The sequence below is a fragment of the Panicum hallii genome, chromosome 3, assembly GCF_002211085.1.
Source record: "Panicum hallii strain FIL2 chromosome 3, PHallii_v3.1, whole genome shotgun sequence".
Classification (NCBI taxonomy): Eukaryota; Viridiplantae; Streptophyta; class Magnoliopsida; order Poales; family Poaceae; genus Panicum; species Panicum hallii.
The window spans coordinates 19,611,664-19,631,423 of NC_038044.1; the positions used below are offsets into that span (position 1 = coordinate 19,611,664).

Below are 19,760 nucleotides of genomic sequence, written 5' to 3' on the forward strand. Positions count from 1 at the left end.
GTCCGCGTCACGACGTACTCGTCGGCGATACCGAGCTCCTCCAAGTCTTGCGGGTATATGGTCTCGTCCGGAAGCGCCGCCATCTCCATCTCAAGCACCTGCCGGCGACACTCCTCTCTCGCGCGTGCAATCTCCTCCATCCGCCGAGTCCTCTGAACCTCCTCGTCGGTCTTCTTGGTCTTACGCTCCTGCAGCCGCGGCGCCGTGGCGCGTTGGACCCGGGGCTGCTGCTTCACTGGTTTCTTGATCTGATGCGCCACCTCCATCTTCCTTCGCTTCGCTGCCGCCTCCAACGATGCCTCCCGTCGTGGCCCAGCGGTCGAGAACCGCGCGTCGCCCTTGGCGGCGGGGGCCGCGCCGCTTCTGCCGGCGCCGCGGCACAAGAGCACGGCCTTCTTGTGGAGTTCGCGGACAGCTTCGAGCTCCGCCTTCATCCTCTCCTGGAGACGCTGCTGCCCCGGCGCAGGGACGACGGACGCCTTGCCGGCGGCAAAGCTGTCCCGGAGGCAGGTCTTGCCGTCCAAGCTGTCGCGGGCGCGCTTCTGGGTGCGCGCGGGCTCCCCTGCCATCACGCCGCAAGCCATGCGACTGCCGCGCCGCCTGTCGAGGAACGCAGTGCTGTCGAAGCAGACAGCGGCGCAAGGAGCGAGCGAGGCTGTCCCCCACGGCGCCACGAGCAAGCGCTGCTCGGATCGGCGGTGGGAAGGAGGGGGAGAATGGAATAGATGGATCGACGACGAGATTGAAGACTGGGACGGAGGCCAAGCCTGCTCGGATCGGCGGAGGGAAGGAGGGGAGAAGGGAACGGATGGATCAACGAGATTGGAGAATTTGACGGAGGCCATATTTACGGCGGCGATATGGGTCTCCGGCTCCGACTTCGAGTCGAGTTCAGCTGGCAGCGGCAGGACGCGCGTGTCTGTTGCCGATGGTGGCGCTGGGTCCGAATCCGATCGCGCCACGATTTCGCACTCGAAGAAGCTTGCCGGTGCTAATCACCTGAAAAATTAACCACCACGGCAACTGAAAAATTAACAGACAGGCTAATCCAGACCAGGATGAGAAAAGTGCACAAAAAGGTTCCACGGGAATGAACCACGTCGTTGTGATTATTATTTAATGGTGTGTGTTAACTGGTGAAATAAACAAGAGTAAAGTTACCATTTTCCAATCGGATAGAGGCATGGAGCACAGCAGCGTCCTTGCAAATGCAGGGCGCGTCAGAGCAATTGCACGCACGTCAACTCGAAAAGCAAGGGCTACATTCTGTCCGGGACTCTGAATCTGGAAAGTAAGTTTCAGAGCATCTCCAGCAAACTACTTATCTTATGCTCTATATATTTTCTCTCTTTATCATCACTAATATTTTTTTAATTTTGGTAACCAGTGCTTTAGCAGATTACTCAACGGATAGGTAGGGTGGAGGGAGGAATCCTTTACATTTGAGCAAGAGGGGAGGTTTATTTTGGCGACCGTCAAATTTTTTTTATTGGCGATGGAATAGGTAATCTGCTTGAGCATATTCTATTACCAAAATGATAGTTTTTTAGTATTGGAAAGAGAGATGAATAATCTGCTGGAGATGCTCTAAGGCAGCTTACTTACTCAAAGAGAAAACCTGATGAATTCGCCTGAACTTCATAAATTGAGGATTCAGGGCACTCCAATGAGAAAACCTGATGAATTCGCCTGAACTTTATAAATTGAGGATTCACGGCACTCCAATGCCAGTACAAATTGAAGTTGTGGTTAAACTTGTGCCGAAAGCACATGAATACATGATGCATTATGCTTTGCTAAATGCTACTTTTCTTTCAGTTCTGCAAGTCCATCTCTGACAGCAATTCCAGTAGCTTGACAGTTATGAACAATTTCTGCCAACCTAGTTACATCAATCTTTGGCTCCTAAACTTTCCCACGTCCCAGCTCAATTTTCACCATAACTTCAATATATTTTTACTTCATATTCATCCAAATACATTTTTCTGATCCCTCAACTTAAATCAACCTAGATTCACTGATTGGACCGAAACATAGAGCCCATTCGTTACATATGCGTATACTTGTAGTATACTAACTTGCTAGTTCTATTACAGATTCAGGCATTCAGCTGAACCAGCCTGTGCTAAAAAGTATACAACCAGAAAACAGCGCGAGACACCAAATCAACTGAAGATGCAGGCCCTAGACAGCAGAAGAAAACCCAGAATATTTGCAGCGATGAGAGGAACAACATATTGCAATTAAAGCTGCAACTTCAGAGTTCATTTCAGGTTCTTGTTGAACCAGTCGATTGTGTCCCCCATCGCTTCCTCAGCACTCTCCACGGCAGCCACGTCATCATGGCTGTATCTCACGCTCCACCCATGTGCCACACCAGGGAAAATCTTTACGAAGTGAGCAACCTGCAGATCGAAAGAGCGAAATCGATCCAGGATCAGAAGCTGCACAGAAGCAATACCAATAGCTAGAAAAGAATCAAAGGCATGGCTGCCATGATTTGGATGGAGCTTGTGACACAGTTTAGCACTAAGTAATTCAATTTTGGCTGATTCTGTAACTCTAGGAAATGGTCTAGCTTGTGGATTAAGCTGCTGAAAAGTGAAAACTTACTCCTGAGTTTGCTGAAAGGACCTGCTCGAATTGCTTGATTAATTCTGGTGGAGAGATATGATCAATCTCAGCTCCAAGTATCGAAATCGGGCACTTGACCTCTGATGTTAAGTAGCAGGTGCTATTGTTAGGTTTTGAATCATTTGCAATAGAATCATAGAGAAGTGTTAGAGCGCCTCCAAAAATAAAGAGAAAGAAGATTGGCCTTTGATATCATCAACTGTAATAGGCCCAGGGTGCAATACTACAGCAGCCTGGATCTCATGAGCTTTTGCCAACTCCACAATGACAACTCCTAAATGTGAGAGAAGACACAATGCTCAGCAGGCAATATTTTAAGTTGACAACTAAAGCATGGTACAAAAGATGGTATTTACCACCCCAGCAGTAACCTGCAGCCCCAACATACGACACTCCCTTCTCCTTTAGAGCAGCAATAACTGGTTTTGCCTCTTCAAACCCTTTTTTCTAACAAAAGATACATATTTTTTTCATGAATTTATTTCATAAAATAATTTTAACAAAAAAAGAGGCGCGAAGAAACCACTGCAAAATAATTCCCCACAATTCATGTTGTGTGTGAAGTTTAAGATGATACAAGGGCAGCAGAGTAAGATATGTGTACATCTAGCTATCTCAAACATCGTAATCAAGAATTCAAGATTATGTGTCCTATAACTCTTATACATGCCTACCTAAGTCTAAAATTTCCAAAGCATGCTAGAACTAGAATTAGTGAACTTTAGTACCCAATTGATTTTGAATATGGTATGAAAATTTTATATTTCTCACTAAACCATTTGCGTATATGCAATTAAGGAAACTTTTAGTCAATAAGAAGCATCCTAAGCAGATTATTGTGAGTAGGAAATAACAGATAGGACCGAACTATCCCCTACAGTACATTTTATTGGAAAGTCATCAGCCACTGTGTTGCCATCTAGATGTCTACATACATGAGGTAGATCATTCTTTGCTATCCTTTTCACTCTTTTATTTATTATTCTCTCAACTTGGTTTCTCACTTGCATAAGAAGTTAAAATACTTAGGTTAGCAACAAAAAACGAAAAAGGTGGTCCCAAATATTTACAGATAAAAGTTCACAAAATGGCCAGGGGAGAACGAACCGGAGAATGTGATTTTATCCACACAGGTAGAGGCCTCTCAGCATTATTAGGTGTGTAAGGATCCCCATGTAGGAAATCTGGTACCACAACAAAGTAACCAGACAAAGCAACCTTGTCGGCTATTTTCCTTCAGGAGATAAGTGGTTCGATTAGTCATGAGATAACCGATTAGATTACTATCAGAATCCATTTATCACCGACACTTATTAGTGCATAGAACAAACATGGAAGTACCAATAGACTTTGCAACCAGATTTAATAACCAGATTCAGTTCTAAGACAGTAACAAAATATGTGGCATCAAGTCCCAGTCTGTGAAAACATTCAGATGAAACATTATTTATCCAAAGTGAAGGGGAGCAATCAATAGATTGTGTTGTATATTTTCCCTAAAAAAATAGATTGTGTTGTATAAATGGTTGGTTCACAAAAGTAGAGAACGAGGACTAGCTGATTATCCGAATATGTAGCAGTCACCGTGATGAATTTCCACAGTTAACTAGCAGAACACGGTGAATGATCACCCACTGGCCTAAACTATAAACATTTACTGTCCAACTGGAACGCAGCAACGTGATACAAGTAACATCAGTACTATTCAGTACTCAGTAGCAAACATCACTCAAACATATCGTTGGAAATCATAGTGAAATTATTTCCAACTATCCTAGCGATTTTACATATCTCCAGTGGGGAGGACCTTTACAAACCACAAATTATGACCAAGAAAAAAAAAGTCAACTGTCGTTTGGCACAGAGATACATACCTCAGATTCGGCGATTCGAACCCTGCAAAAGGAGAAGGGCTGTCACTTGCCACTTGTTCCTATCCCGAGCAAAAGAGTTGCGGGGGCAGAGAGCTGGCGATTGATAGATTTTGGAGTGGGGGAACGGAGAGCAGCAGTTACCCATTATCTAAAAAAGAGAGCAGCAATTACCGAAGATGTCGGAGATGAGGATGACGGCGGCCTTGGACTCGTCGGAGCCCGCGAGGTAGGCCTTGAGCCCGCCGAAGCTGTCGACGACCTTGCCCTCCCCGCCGGCGGGGTTCAGCGCCGGAGGGTTATCGCAGCACTGCGAGCTCGCCATTCTCTGTCTCTCTGTCGCTTTCGCAGTTGCGCACGCTCTCCTTTTTCAAGGCTACCAATGTGCTGAATGTTCAAACCGCCGGCAAACCCAACAAACAGCAACATTCCACCCGTGAGCTCGTAGGCTGGGCCTGAAGATTCGCTGCTGCGGATCGGTCGGCCGACTAGGGCCTAAATGCAAAAGTCGGATTACTCATAGAATCGAGTTACGAGAGTCATCCGACTTTTAGATTTTTTAAAATCGAGTCTTTAAAATTTAAAATAAGCGGAAACAAACAGGATCCAAGTCCCGAGTCCCAAATCCCAACCCACGCCGAGCTGCAGCAGCGCCTGGTTCTAATTAGAAAATTGAAGACTTCAAATAAACTGGAAGAATATTGAGATATTTTTAATATATTTGTTCCCGGTCACTCCCTACATCTAAAATTATAGATCATTTTGGTGCAATTGGGCTGGTGCCTCAGCGTCATTATTCATTTTACGCGAGTACGCGACATATATTCTGCTCTCAAGCATGGAATATATTTTTCAACAAAAATCCAAAAAAAATTGTGATGGACACGTATTGTCGTCGTAATTTACCTCCTTTTATTACGGATTGAGCACAACCAGTCTACGGCGAAAGTGTACAAGCACATAGACCGTGAGAACTACAATGACCTGACGAAGCAGGCCCTAAGACAGCTGATAATCCCACAATACTCCAACTAGGATGTGCTTTATTACAAGGCAGGATGCAACTGCAGAGTTCATTTCAGGCGCTTGTTGAACCAGTCGATCATGTCCGCCAGGGCTTCCTCAGCACTCTTCACGGCAGCCGCATCATCCTCGCTGTACCTCACGCTCCATCCATGAGACACACCAGGGAAAATCTTGACGAAGTGACCAACCTGCAGACCAGAAGGAGAAAAACAATTCAAGACCAGAAGCTCCACAGAAACATAACAGCATGCCGGCATCAGAAAAGAATCATTGGATATGCCCTTATTCCATGAAAATTGACAAGGATGTGTCCAGCATGATTTGTAAAGTGTCTGTGAAGGTACTAGTGCATATACACGAATGAGACTGTTTGGCACTAGAATAATTCTATTTTGGCCAATCCTGTAACTCGAGCAAATAAATGGTTTAGCTTGCAGATGAATTGCTTACCCCTGAATTGGCAGAAAGGACTTGCTCGAATTGCTTGACTAATTCTGGAGGGGACATTTTGTCAATCTCAGCTCCCAGTACAGAAATCGGGCATTTGACCTCTGAAGAAAATATTACAGAGTTAAAAAAAATGAAACGTTTGCAATAGAACAATATTTGTGCATCTCCAGAATTCACAAGAAAGAATATTTACCTTTGATATCGTCAACGGAGACAAACGAAGGGTGCAACAGTACAGCAGCCTGGATCTCCTTAGCTTTTGCCAACTCCACAACAACCTTCGCTGAATGTGTGAGAGAGAGAATACTCAGCAGGTCAAAACTTCAGATTTTAATAAGACTATTACGGAACCACAGGTACATTGAAAATGATACTTACCACCCCAGCAATAACCTGCAGCTCCAACAGCAGACACTCCCTTCTCCTTCAGAGCAGCAATAACTGGTTTTGCATCTTCAAACCCTTTTTCCTAGCAAAGAAAAACCTTCTTTGTTGATGAAATTTGTGCAGCAAAAAGAAAAGGCAAGCAAAGAAACCAATGTGTAACAGTTCCAACCGGATCCATGCTTTTGCAAGAAATAGGTTAAGAGAACGTGATACCAAAGCACAGAGGTGATTTAGACAATACTGACAACTGACATATCTTTCCTCCTAACTATTATAATATAATTTGTCTTTTACTCCTATCACCACATAAACATTTTTATATACAGAAAATTCCAAAGCAGGCAATAGTCAGTCAACCTAGAGGTTTTGAACCAGAGATGAAAATCTCATAACACCAGAAAGACTATTGTCAATTTGCAATGAACAGTTAGTATGCATGTGTGCAATCTTAGTTTTAGTCACTTTTTGTATCAAAAGAGGCATCCTCAGCACATATATTGGTAGGCAATAACATTAGAGACAGCAAATTCAAGGTTCAGAGAAAGCTTCGCTAAAAGAAATCGCAAAGAGTATAACTGTCAATAATAATGCATGTTGTTAGAAAGTCATCTTATATACAGTTCAACATAGATATTTACTCAAATACTCTTAGGAGTTAGAAACATTCTTTGACTATCAATTACCTTTTTCATTATTGTCTTAATTTGATTTCTCATTTGAATCAGCATAATTAGAAATAAGGTACACCCAAATATTCACTGAAATAGTTTAGAAAAGGAGCTGGTGACAACGAACCGGAGTATGCAACTTTAGCCACTCAGGAATGGGCCTCTCAGCATTCTCAGGTACGTAAGGATCTCCATGAAAGAAATCCGGTACCACAACAAAGTATCCTGACCGAGCAACCTTGTCGGCTATCTTCCTTCATGAGATAAGATAAGCATTACTATCAGACATCTCTTTATAGGTGATACTCGGCGATTATATAAAACTTTGGTAGTAGTTAAAAGAGGTCACAAGCAGAGGCCATCATTAAACTTTAGTGCTGGCATTTGGGAACAACGTTAAAATCCCAACACACTAACACACTCAAAGCAGCCGTGCAGTCCCAAAGTTTGTTAATAAGATTCCAATGATCCATTTTTCAAAATACACAGGAAAAATGCACACTTTTCTAATACTCCCTTCTCCTTTTTATATATGACGTTGGAAAGTTCAACAAAGGAAGGGAGTAATATATTATAAGCAATTTAGCTTATATAAGTATGTTGTTTACTACTAAGTAGTCTGTAGGAATAAGTATGGTTACTGTGATTTACAGGATCTTCTTCCATCTCGTGGCAACGAATTTCCACACGGAACGAGCAGGAGATGATGACTGACAGACTGAGCACCCACTGGCATAAAACCTGAATCCTAAATAAATAACGACCAGCATGAAGGCAGCAACTGAGCAAGAGGATACAAGTTTCGCCATCACGATTTACTGGCAGTGGCACTCTACCACCCCAGTAGCACATAATCACCCATCATGATATCACACATCCCCTATAGAACTCCCCCACACGATTCGTCTCCACCAACCTAGTGATTCTACAGAACTATCGATTCACGGATTTTTGCCAAAAGAAAATCAGAAAATAAAGAGCACAAAGGGAAATCCAGTATCACTTGTCACGATGATTCATACCTCAGATTCGGCGCTTCGAACCCTGCAAGAGGAGAAGGACCAGCACTCGTTAATTGTCACCGCCCAATCAAACGATCCGGGGAGCGAGCCAGATTTGAAGTGGGGAAAAAGGAAATACCGAAGACGTCGGCGACGAGAACGACGGCGGCCTTGGAGTCCTCGGGGCCGGCGACGTAGGCCTTGAGCCCGCCGAAGCTGTCCACGACCTTGCCCGCCCCACCGGCCGGGTTCAGCGTCGGCGGGTTCTCGCAGCACTGGGAGCTCGCCATCCGTCCCCGTGCTCTGCTCTCTCTCCCGGGCTGCGGTGGTTGCGGTTGGCGGCTGAGGAGGCTAGATGCGCGCAGAAGGGGCGAGACACGAGACGGCAGCAACGGACGGAGGACGGGTATAAATGGGGGGACACTGAGACCAGACAGCGAGTAGTGCCCGTGGTCGCGTGGGGTTTTCAATCGAGCGATAGCGACGGCGAGCGGCGGTTCGGGATTCCAAACTGCGTGGAGAACGAGCGGAGGGGGACGGCCCGCGGCCGGCGGCCGGCCGGGAAAGGGGAAGGTTCGAGACCGGGGCTGCCGGCTGGAGGGTCCGTGCAGACGTGCAGTTGGCTCGTGACCAGTCGTGACCCGAGCTCAGGCCTCAGGGGTCTGCAGGAAGACGTGGCCAGGTCCTGCGCCGATGGGGGGACTCCAGAGGCAACGGCACGGTGACATCACTTCTGATCACACCCCCGGTTGACCTGCTGCGGTGATCTCTCTCAGGGCACGGTAATTGCTGACGGGCGCAGTGATTCCGATGGGGGCAGGGGGCAACGGCACGGTGACATCACTGCTGATCCATCCCGGTTGACCTGCTGCGGTGATCTTCTCCGGGCCACGGTAATCAATTTCCCAAGCGTAAACTTTGACCCGTCACCTCAACGAGTCGGGCTGGGAAAAAAATCCGAGAACTGACAACCGAACCGAATTTACCGAGAACTGATACCAAAGGAACCGGAACCGAAAAAGTTTGGTTCATGTTCGGTTCCACGATCTAAGGAACCGAAGTTTCTCGGAATATTCGGTACTTGGGCTCGGTTCTCCCGAAGAACCGAAATTCAGCTTGTGATTGTGAAGGACTGAACTACTGAAGTGAAGTCTTGAAGATGCTGGTGCTTGCTGTTGCCTGTTGGTCTTGGTGCTGACTGCTGAGCTACTGAGTTGGAGACTTGAATTATATGTAATGCTTGATTGCTTGCTACTGAGTTGGTCATTTGAATTTGAGACAACAAAAACATCTATGTGTTGTACTGTAATGCTTGCTGCTACTATAATACTACCGTTGCTTGTTTGAATTGATGTAATGCTGCTACTATAATGCTATCGCTACTTGTTTGAATTGATATTTGGATCGGTGCTAAAATTAGAGGAGGTGCTGTCAAAATTTGCTATTGAATGAGCTGTTTTATGTATCTTGAAACTTCGGTTCCTTTGGTAAGTACCGGAACCGAACCGAACTACCCGAAACCGAAGTTGCTCGGTTCCTGCCTCTAAAAACAACCGATCGGTACCTATTATTTAGGAACCGAATTTCTATAGGAACTGAGGAACCGAACCGATCGGTTCGGCTCCTCCCGAATGCCCAGCCCGATCAACGAGAATCTTGCTATTAGAAGTATTAAATAATATCCATTTAGAGAATATTTTTCACGGATGGATGCTAATTCGCGAGATGAATTTAATGAACATAACTAATCCATAATTTACAACAGTGATGCTACAGTAGCTATCCGCTGATCATGGATTAATATACCTCATTAGATTCGTCTCGCGAATTAGCCCAGGAGTTCTGCAATTAGTTTTGTAATTAGACTTTATTTAATACTAATAAATAATAAGATTTTTTGACATGACAGGGCTAAAGTTTAGCCTCAGGAACCAAACAACTCCTGAATTCCAGTGGAGGCATAATTATCCTTTTTCCGGGGGCTACTAGGATCGCAGGTGCAACTGCGAACGGATCATTGCAAAAGATCCACCTATGCCCTGCCTCCAGATTGCGGCTCGCCCCTGCCGGCCGCCCCGCCGAGTAACCGCCTCCAACAGCTTCTCACGCTCCCTCGTCCGGTGTCTTGCCATCGGTTATCTTCTTTACCACCGGCAGCTGCCTCGTTGCGCAGCCCCTTGACCCGCCATCGCTGTTGGACCTCCCTACCCACTCCGACCTCCTATATCCAACGGTGATGGATTTCTCACCACCTCCAGCAGCCTCCCACTCCGAATCCAGTGGATATCGCGAGTGGAAGAAGAACAGCATGGGGCCACCTGCAGTGACTGATGGGCGGCTTCTGCGACGAGTCCGCTCGCAACCGCACGTGACTCCTATTATTCCCGCTTTTTGCTTCCCAATGGTGGTGATCCAAGGGACCAGGGCCGATGCGAATACGCGACGTGTGCAACGATGTGTGCAGTGTGCACGGTGCACGTGTTTGTTGGGCTTGCGGAAATAGGAGAAAAACGTCGTACGTCTCCGCAGCGGCGGCTCACTCGGCAGCAGCCCATTCCCCCACTTCCCGCGTATTGGGCCCGCCCCTACCTCACTCATTTGCATCGCAGCCCAATCCTCCTCTTCGCCAGCGGCCCGGCTCCTGCCCACTTGTTCCGAAATGCCTCCGTTTTTGTAAACTTGTTGGGTGTTGGGCTGCTGGCGATGAAGAGTCCACATGGACTATCTGTGGGCTATGGGCTTTTCAGCTCTTCCATTGGACTCGCCTTGCTAAGTTGCTAGCTGTTTGTTTTTCAGTCAATCATGCTCACTTCGATTCTTTTAGGAGAAGCTTGCTCACTTTGATTGACTAGAGAAACGCTGTTGGACCTGTAGTGGAGACTAGAGACAATGCACAGGAATGGTCTCTTCAAAAGGAAAATGCAAAGGAATACATATGATAGGCCGGGTAGCGATCGACCTGACTACATTGGTGGAGAACGAGTAACTATCTGCCGCACGGTATCTTTGGTTCCCTCTCGTGCAACAACACTCGCAGATTTTTCAGTAGATAACCATTTTTTGTGCCCCGAGAGCTCATGAGAGGAAAAGGGGAAGATTATTTCTATTTTCATCTTATCTTGTAAAGTAGCTCGTACGAAAAACAATACACCCTGACGCTTCCACCTGAAGAAGAGGAGAGAGCTCTATACATCAAGTCATCAATCAAGGAACGAGGACCCTGTACCGCGCTTCGTCGACGGCCGACCACAGCCGTGAATGTATGCCACTATACCAGCCAGCCAGGACTAGGAGGAGGTCTTGCTGCCGCAGTGGGATGAGCCCATGAAGATGACGTGCTCCAGGGCCGCCCTGATCGGCGTGGAGGAGCAGGACATGGCCGGGGTGGGCTTGGCGATGGGGATCAGCGACTGCACCACGTCCGTCATCAGCGGCCGGTACTCCGCCTTCGTCTGGACGCACATCGCGGCGATGGCGGCCACCTGCTCGACCATTTAAGTTTTTGTTGCGCAGATGCATTTGAGTTGGCAGAGACGAAGGGAGGGAAGTTAGAAACAAAGGGGGGGGGGGGGGGGGGGGGGCGGGCAAGGAGACCTGGACGAGATCCTTGAGGGCGAACTGGCCTTGCAGGGCAGGGTCCACCATCTGCACGAGCTTCTGCCGGTTCGTGAGCCGTGGAAGTGCCTGCCAATTCAAGAGCCAATCAAAGTGAGGCAGGATTGACTGAAGGACCGGACCAGACAGCTGCAAGCGACGGTACTGACCCATGAGACGAGGACGTGCTGCCCGGGCGGGCGCCGCGTGTCGACCGGCACCCGGCCGGTGAGCAGCTCCAGGAGCACGACCCCGTAGCTGTACACGTCCGACTTGGTCGTCAGCTTCCCCGTGGACGCGTACTCCGGCGCGAGGTAGCCGGTGGTGCCGAGCACGCGGGTGACGACCTGGCCGTCGGCCTTGTTGGAGCCGAGCTTGGCCATGCCGAAGTCGGAGACGCGGGCGCGGAGGTTGCGGTCGAGCAGGACGTTGCTGCAGTTGAAGTCGCGGTGGATCACGGCGGGGCTGCTGTGCTCGTGCAGGAACTCGAGCGCGCGCGCGCAGTCCAGCGCGATGCCCAGCCGCGTCGCCCAGTCCAGCGGCTGCCGCGCGCCGCCGCCGCCGGAGGCCGAGGGGTGGAGGTGGCTCCTGAGGCTGCCGTTGGGCATGAACTCGAACACCAGCAGCCGGTGGCTCTGATCGGCGCAGTAGCCCAGCAGCCCCACCAGGTACGGCGAGTCCATCCGGCTCAGCAGGTCCACCTGCATTTGCATCTCATCAGTTACTGCTGCAACCAACCAACCAGCAAGGCCATCGCCAAAGTCAAGTTCAGTTTGCAGGGTACGCAAGTACTGTACTCCATCCGATCCGGGAGATGTGAGTGAAAGCTAAGCAAAAGCCGTCGACACGCAGACCCACAGAGCACATGCACGGTTTAACTCCGACCCGGCGATCCGACTCGATCACAATTCACCGGCTCGATCGATCACCCGGATCTCAAAGCAGCCGGTACGGTACGGTGCACGATCCTCAGCTAGACACCAGCGTACAACTTCAGCTTTGCGTGCACCGGCACCCACCCACGTAGCTAGCGAGGAGCACTGGAGCACCGTACCCCGTTACGTGCCGGCACAGTGGCCACCGTCCGTGCGGCCACCACCGGGCTTTATTGCCGGCGCAGCGCGGTGAATGGTGATCGCCTGATCGGGGGCCATCGGGGAACGGGACCAGGCCGTGTCAGGCAATCAAGCCGCGGACAGATCGATGCGAGCATCGCGGCCGTGCAGGTGTCGGGCTCGCGAGCACGGCTCGGAGTGGCGGATGCGGATCCGACCGGATCTGCCAGACGAGATGTTTGGGTCAAAAATGACTTGGCCGGGCCGGGCAGGGGCCGGCAGCAGCGCGGTCCACGGCCACCCTGCAGGTGCAAATGCATTGCCTGCAGAGATCAGACCCAGTCACACGCTCGCCCTAGCAGCAGCAGCATTGCAGGGTACAGAACGTCTCTGTTTGACCACGTCGCTGCGCCCACGTCTATCCGAGCGAAGTCTACTCGGGAAAAGTGACTTTAGCCATATCATATAAAAAGAATATTTAGAAGTATTAAATAAAGTATAATTATAAAACTAATTGTAAAATTCCTGAGCTAATTCGCGATACGAATCCAACGAAATACGTTAATTTATAATTAGCAGATGGTTACTGTAACATCACAGTTGTAAATTATGAATTAATCAGGTTTTTTAAATTCATCTCGCAAATTTGTAAATTTTATTTAATACTAATAGATGGCAAGATTTTTTTTACGTGACGGGAGCTATATAGTCCGGAACCAAACGGGGCCCAAGGAGCTTACGCCATCGGAGACACAAGCAGACAGGAACACAGTAAAGTAAGCTGCCATACTGCTATACTAGGCTCTTACAGTGCATGGACTTTAACAGTGGACGTGATAGCGTCTGCCGGCTCGTTCGGGATCGGAAACGCGATGCCAAAGGAAGGCCGGCCCATGACACGCACCAATCATTGCCCCGTGCACGCTAGCTCCCAAGATCCTAGACCCAATATCACAAAACTAGGTTACGCTCGTGACGTTTGTCCCGTGCCCACCACAATGTTAGAGCCGGGACGCAAAGCAACGCAACGCAACGCAACGGGCACTGTTCGTTAGCGCACACGCCGCGCGTGACCGCGCCCAACCGGCCGGAAGACCACACGGGCCGGGACGGACCCAACCAATCGCCGCACGCGCTGGCTGTACCGGAACGGCGTGCGGGCGCAGGCAAGCGGCGGCCGGCACAGCCGACAGGATCGGGTCGGCGTGGCTCACGCGCCTCCCGCCCGCCCGCCAAACGGCCGCAGCCAACCGGAGCCAGGCTCGGGCTCACCCACCACGAGACGCAAGCGCGCGCCGCGTCACGACGCCTCGGCGTGTCTCTCTCTTGGCTGGCTCCGGCCAGCCATCCACCCGGCTACAGCCAAATGGAACAGTCTGCCACGGAAGGCGGCTCGCAGTCAGCACGCACTGGTTCTTTGCCTTCCAGGTTACGTCCCGGCGCCAGTTCGCTCCAACGGCCGCGCCCAGGCGGGCACGGCAGGCACCAACCGCAGGATCAGGAGCTCGAACCACCCCGCTGCTCTGCCTCTCGAACAGGTAAGGTTTGGTGCGCCGTACGCGGAGCGGAGTGCGACGTACGTGGACGTGCACGGGTGCACATGGACAGTGGCGTGAGGCGACGGCGACGTGTGCGCGCGTGTGTGTGGTGTGGTTGCTTGGGCGTACCTCGATGCGGAACTCGCGCTCGCCCTGCCGCCGGTGGTCTAGCCGCAGCCGCTTGATGGCGGCGGGGGTGCCGTCGGCGAGCCGGCCGCGGAAGACGGCGCCGGAGGCGCCCCGCCCCACCACGTTGCCCTCGCTGAACCCGTCCGTCGCGCGCTCCAGCTCCCGGTACGTGAACACCTGCGCGCCCCGGCTCCGCGGTGGCGGCGGCGCCGAGAACCCCAGCCGGCCGGCGTAGATGCACCCGACGCCTGCGCGCCGCCGCGGCGGAGAGAACCGGAACGAAAACGATCGAGCCGTCAGGATTCAGAAACCAATGCGACGGCCGGACATGGTTGCATGCTACTAGGGCTACTTACCGGCGGCGGCGGCGTAGCCGCACCTGGTGTTGTGGCTGCTGCAGCTGGACGTGGGCGCGCCCGGCTTGCCGTCGCCGTTGCAGCTGCCGCCGGCGTCCACCTTCCGCGGCCTCGCCCGGCGGGTCGCCACCAGGATGACGGCCACGGCGACGAGCAGCACGAGGCCTATCGCCAGCGCAGAGACGGGAAGTATGGTGAACAGGGGGTTCATCCGCCCACCGCCGCCGTCCCGGCGGGGCGCCGGCCACGGGGAGGCTGGCCACGGCGCGAGGCGCGCGTCCGCGAGGTCCTCCGCGCCGAGGGGCGCCGGCGCCGGCGGGGAGGACGCGTCCGCCATCCCGGCCCTCGAGGACGGGCCGCCGGGTACGTAGCCAGCCGGGACGGACGGGGTCGTGGGAGACGGCGCGCGCGTGCACGGGGGAGATAAGGGAAGGCAACGAGCGTACAGATATACTACTACTAGCTGGGGTGGGAACTACTAGCGTGGAGTAGAAGCAGCTCTCTGAATCTACTGTTTTTTTTCTGAAGGAATCCTCTGAATCTACTGTGGACCGTAGCTGCTGTCCGGTTTACTCAGGCCTGAACCTGCACCCCCCTGCGCCTGCAGGCTGCAGTGCACGCAGAGGAATGTAACAATGGAACAGCGTCGGACAGAGTCACCGGTCACCGCCGTGCCGCCGTCGATGTGACCGTGACCGGCCGGTAGAAGTAGAACTCGCTCTGGAATTTCCGTAGGTTCCTGCTGGGTTTAACGCCATGGGCTGCGCTGTCCGCGGGCAAGGATCGCGCTCCCGGACGTTTCTTCTGCCGTCGTCGTCGAGATGGACCACGAAGATGTAAGCTGACGCCCAGTGCCAAAACTGGCAGGTAAAACTAGCTTGGGGGTGTTCATCTTCTGACAGTAGATGCGCGGCCATGTTTGTTGTTACGGTGCGTGATGGCTTCTACAATGCAGCCAGAGCCAGCAGCCTCCGCGACACGGCGACTCGGCGAGAGCTACTGCGAGGGACAAGTCAACCGGTGGGGAAATTCTCAAATCCGGCGGGGAGAGGCGCCAAAACGGCCGAGATCACATGCGGCCCCCGCTCTCCGGCTCGTGACTCGCGAGCTTCGTCTGCTTGCGCTTGCGCGAAGAAAACACCGCTGGTCCAGGAGGAGGGTAGAGGCCAGAGAGGGGCGTCCTGGTTGGTATTCTCTGCAGATTCCCGTAGCCAGGTGGGAATTTTGTACAGGCTCGCAGCGAGTACACGGTGCACGGGGCTACCGGCTGGACTTGGCAGCTGCGTTGCGCGCTCCATCGGCTCGGTCCTGGGACCAGAGTGAATTCTGCACGCAGAATCTTAAAGCCCTGCGTCGCGGTTCCAAGGACACATCTCTTCGGTGGGTGTTAGACTGTTAGGCATACGCAGTGGCACTCCGAGTACGTACGATGCTCGTACGTGAAATGGTTCTCAAATAAAGGGCTAAAGGGCAAAGGCGTGCAGGCATGCAAGCGCTTTTGAGCTCTGTTTGTGCTTGGTTGTCGCGTCTGGTAGATGGATCTGCGTGGAAGGGTTACGGAGAAATAAATGGTGCTGGGCAGTTAATTGGGGTACTCCCTCCATTTTAAAATGCAGATCCTTTTTACTTTTCTAAATTTATAGATTTTACTATCCACTTAGATATAAAATATATCTAGATATATAAAAAATACTATAAATTTAAAATGCTAAAACGATCTACATTTTGAAACGGATAGAGTACCTACGAGCAATGCAGGTATGTACACGCATTACACACACCTCCGCATTGCCAAGCCATGAACTATAAAAAAATCTAGAGGGCTGGTCTGCCTGATATAAAACCACCAGGACCTTACCCATGTACATCCATTTTTAATGCGTAGTGTTTTCTCACTGCTACGATTTTCCTTTTTGAAACCACTATGACGCCTCTAACATCGTGATAAGATATAATTTCAGCTCACAACAAAAATAGTGAATAAATTTAGATGAAATAGGCATAGCCTGGTGGACTAGGATTTCTTTTTGACAGTGTTACTTATTCACCTATGATCGAGTTTATGTCTTGAAATTAAGGATGGTCACATACTATCGTGATTAGTGGAGGAGCAAGGTCTCATACTACCTTAGGGAGCTCGCCGGCGGCTCGGATCTGGAGGGCTGGACGGAAGATGGCGGACGGCGGGGGCTGGACGGCGAAACCCTAGGCGGCGCCCTCCATTCTCCTGTGCGCTCGTGCTGGGGAAGGGGCGCTCGAAGGGGAGCGCTCGATCTGGGAGGGTGGGCGCCAGGGGGAGGGAACGGGCCTGGGAGTTTTGTTCAGTGGCAATTGCGGGTAATTTTCTACCAACTCTATGGGGAGGTCTATTTTTTGGTTGGTTGAGAAGCTGTTTTGGGTGCGGGAGGAGCTGGTTTTTTCCGATTCTCCGATCCCTTCGTAAAATGAGGAATCGATTCCTCTGCTCCACGCGAGAATCGCTCCACAGAAATACCCGTTTGGTAGAGCTCCTCGGATTCTCGGGGAGAATCAGGAGCTGGGAGCTCTACCAAACGGGCCCTTAGACAACAAAATGATATGACATTTGTGTCGCTATCATGTGTAATTCTCTTCGGAAAGCTTTTTTTTTAAAAAATTACTTGTTTACTTAACTTACAATATTATTTTATTTGTAACAACCACTTCACCTCTGTAATTTTCTTTGGGAAGTTACTATTAAATCAATGAGACAGATTACAGTTAGTTTCACATCTTATTTTACCATGACAAAACAGAAACCACCTGGTTCGCTTCATGTAGGAGGCTAACCAAATGGTAGGTCGGCCTCCTTGTTTGGTCACCTTGCTGATATGCTCTCTCGTGCCTCCCCATCCTGTGTGAAAGATCCTGATATCGTCTAGAGGGGGTAAATAGCATTTCTGCAAAATAATTTGAAAAACTTGGAACAAATTAGTCCAGACTGGAAATTTTTGGTGCAGAGTTATCGAAAATTTCCAGTATCAGTCGGAAATTTCCGGTAACCAACTTTAAGACAAGATCCAATCTCAATAACAAGAAAGAATTGAGAGTTTCTAGGTTAGATACGTTACTTAAGATGTAGAACAAAAGGTTTATCTAATTCCTGCAGCTCAAACTACACACAAGTGGATCAAGGCACAACAAGTAATATGGAAGAAATAAGAACACGAACAAGCACATGGGAGATAAGTGATGTAGCACTGACCCGATCTTCCAATAGGTATGGCAAATTCGATTTGTGGAGTCACGACGTTGGTGATCCAGATTTCTAATCAGTCACGATTCGAACCCCTGCAACCGTTACACCGCTGCTCTGTTGATTATCAACTAAGCACAACTTAATTAACCTCATCAAGAAGGCATTCCCTGCAAGCGAATCGAAGAACACAAGTAAGAAAGGGTAAACTCGCAATCTGAAATTGCAGATGTATATGAAGAAAAGAACAAGAAGAGGTTCAAGCTCTGATCACAAAAGGACTAATCACCACAGTGGTGTACAACAAAAATGGGAGGCCTGATCCACAATAAAAGGACTTGACATCACGGTTACAATGAAAAAGATCTGTTTCTCTATGAAAAACTAGAACTAAACAAAATCCAAACCCTAATATGGCGGTTGCTACTGAGTTTATACTGAGGGGGGAACGCCCTAGGGTTGAGGGCAACCAGGTGGGGGCATCCTCAACTTGGGGTTAAGGCCCGACATGATACAAGGCTGACTTGGGCCCAAAATAGGTGACACAGTACCTTATCATGGTCACACAAGAAGTAGTCGTACGAGTTGTTGAAGTAGTCGGAAGTAGTTGTACGAGTTGTTGAAGTCGTAGGAAGTAGTCGTATGAGTTGTTGAAGTAGTCGGAAGTAGTCAAATGAGTTGTTGAAGTAGTCGATTGAGCTTCAGAAAGTAATCGATCAAGGCACCGAGTAGTCGTACTAGTTGAGGAAGTAGTTGTAAGCAGGTGACGAAGAGGTACGGATGATGATGTCGACGGACGGAGTTGGTGCGCAGGTGCTGGTGGTGAACAGTACTAAATCTCAAACGTGAAAACCAAGTTGGTGATGACTTGTAATCATAGAAGACCAAATCTCGGATGTATCCAACATGGTGATATCCTGATTAACAAGGATTTGATTTCTAAAGTCCACTCCACAAAGTAAGCTACGTCTCCGTTGAGCAGCATACAAAGAGCCAGGTTCTTATCCTTTCCTCCCTTAATCGACCACAAAGATCAAGATTGAATTACTTGCTATAATCCTCCACGAGGATGAGGGATACAAGGGGCTACCCACACGAGTTGAGTGCTCAACGGCGACGCCTAGCCGTCTAGTAATTGAGATTTCAAGAGATTTCAAGAGTAACAAACACAATAAACCAATCAATGAAGACTTCTAGTGCTCAAGTCGTGGCTACGGATCTCACACATGCTCTCTCACTCAATCTCTCACAAACTTCACTACCAAATCTTGCAATGAATGTTCAGGAGTGAAGAAAGTGGGAGAGGAATGAATGCAAGAGAGTTTTTGTCTTGAGATTGGTGAGAGGGATGCAACAATAGTAAAGAGGACGAGTGAGGGGGTATATACAGGGTCACGGGTTAAATATGATAGTTACTCAGCTTTTGGCGGAAATTTTTAGTACAACGCCCGAAATTTTTATTGTAGGACCGGAAATTTCCAACATCTACCGGAGATTTCTGGTGGAACTCACCTCCGGCTGAGAGATCGGAAATCTCCAGTGAGCCACCGGATATTTTCGTCGCCCGAGCTGGAAATTTTCGTTGGGAACCGGGAATTTCTAACAGAAGACGAACATGTCAATAAAATTCACTCTAAGTGTTCATGTAGGCTCAAGTGTGTCTCACAAGGAGTTTTAAGCATTGAGAATCTTTCATCAAAAATTTTTATACGGCATGCCCTAAAACTCAAGAAATAATTTTTTCCAAGATAAGTACATGAGGGTCTTCATGCCATCTTTCTTTCCATTTTTGAGGGACTCCATGCTTCCAAGCTTTTTCAGCTGTGATCTATCATTT

At 49.6% G+C, this 19,760-nt stretch overlaps 3 protein-coding genes across 3 annotated transcripts; all 3 read right to left on the minus strand.

Moving 5' to 3' along the window:
* Positions 1 to 1,920: 1,920 nt before the first annotated feature.
* On the minus strand, positions 1,921 to 4,992 carry LOC112888133 (endo-1,3;1,4-beta-D-glucanase-like). The gene is made up of 7 exons (XM_025954487.1): positions 4,680 to 4,992; positions 4,509 to 4,530; positions 3,742 to 3,868; positions 2,991 to 3,081; positions 2,819 to 2,908; positions 2,614 to 2,714; positions 1,921 to 2,405 (listed from the first exon to the last, which is right to left on the minus strand). The coding sequence occupies exons 1-7, from the start codon at positions 4,828 to 4,830 to the stop codon at positions 2,265 to 2,267; spliced, it is 723 nt and encodes a 240-aa protein (XP_025810272.1). The 5' UTR covers positions 4,831 to 4,992; the 3' UTR covers positions 1,921 to 2,264.
* Positions 4,993 to 5,394: 402 nt separating this feature from the next.
* LOC112887833 (endo-1,3;1,4-beta-D-glucanase-like) lies at positions 5,395 to 8,608 on the minus strand. The gene is made up of 7 exons (XM_025954102.1): positions 8,177 to 8,608; positions 8,059 to 8,080; positions 7,164 to 7,290; positions 6,360 to 6,450; positions 6,175 to 6,264; positions 5,982 to 6,082; positions 5,395 to 5,719 (listed from the first exon to the last, which is right to left on the minus strand). The coding sequence occupies exons 1-7, from the start codon at positions 8,325 to 8,327 to the stop codon at positions 5,579 to 5,581; spliced, it is 723 nt and encodes a 240-aa protein (XP_025809887.1). The 5' UTR covers positions 8,328 to 8,608; the 3' UTR covers positions 5,395 to 5,578.
* A 2,556-nt stretch (positions 8,609 to 11,164) lies between these two features.
* Positions 11,165 to 15,166, minus strand: LOC112886391 (probable serine/threonine-protein kinase PBL7). Its single transcript, XM_025952286.1, has 5 exons — positions 14,710 to 15,166; positions 14,354 to 14,601; positions 11,802 to 12,332; positions 11,632 to 11,721; positions 11,165 to 11,519 (listed from the first exon to the last, which is right to left on the minus strand). The coding sequence occupies exons 1-5, from the start codon at positions 15,044 to 15,046 to the stop codon at positions 11,325 to 11,327; spliced, it is 1,401 nt and encodes a 466-aa protein (XP_025808071.1). The 5' UTR covers positions 15,047 to 15,166; the 3' UTR covers positions 11,165 to 11,324.
* Positions 15,167 to 19,760: the final 4,594 nt, after the last annotated feature.

Excerpts from the sequence above, each read along its gene's own strand:
- LOC112888133 (XM_025954487.1), bottom strand. The coding sequence starts at position 4,830 with ATGGCGAGCTCGCAGTGCTGCGATAACCCTCCGGCGCTGAACCCCGCC. Across the intron at positions 4,531-4,679 it reads CCTCATCTCCGACATCTTCG|GGTTCGAATCGCCGAATCTG; the intron begins GTAATTGCTGCT and ends CTCCTTTTGCAG. Across the intron at positions 2,909-2,990 it reads TGCAGGTTACTGCTGGGGTG|GAGTTGTCATTGTGGAGTTG; the intron begins GTAAATACCATC and ends TCTCACATTTAG.
- LOC112887833 (XM_025954102.1), bottom strand. The coding sequence starts at position 8,327 with ATGGCGAGCTCCCAGTGCTGCGAGAACCCGCCGACGCTGAACCCGGCC. Across the intron at positions 6,083-6,174 it reads CTCCGTTGACGATATCAAAG|AGGTCAAATGCCCGATTTCT; the intron begins GTAAATATTCTT and ends TATTTTCTTCAG. Across the intron at positions 5,720-5,981 it reads TCCTTTCTGCCAATTCAGGG|GTTGGTCACTTCGTCAAGAT; the intron begins GTAAGCAATTCA and ends TCTGGTCTGCAG.
- LOC112886391 (XM_025952286.1), bottom strand. The coding sequence starts at position 15,046 with ATGGCGGACGCGTCCTCCCCGCCGGCGCCGGCGCCCCTCGGCGCGGAG. Across the intron at positions 11,722-11,801 it reads AGCACGTCCTCGTCTCATGG|GCACTTCCACGGCTCACGAA; the intron begins GTCAGTACCGTC and ends TTGAATTGGCAG. Across the intron at positions 11,520-11,631 it reads CCCTCAAGGATCTCGTCCAG|GTGGCCGCCATCGCCGCGAT; the intron begins GTCTCCTTGCCC and ends ATGGTCGAGCAG.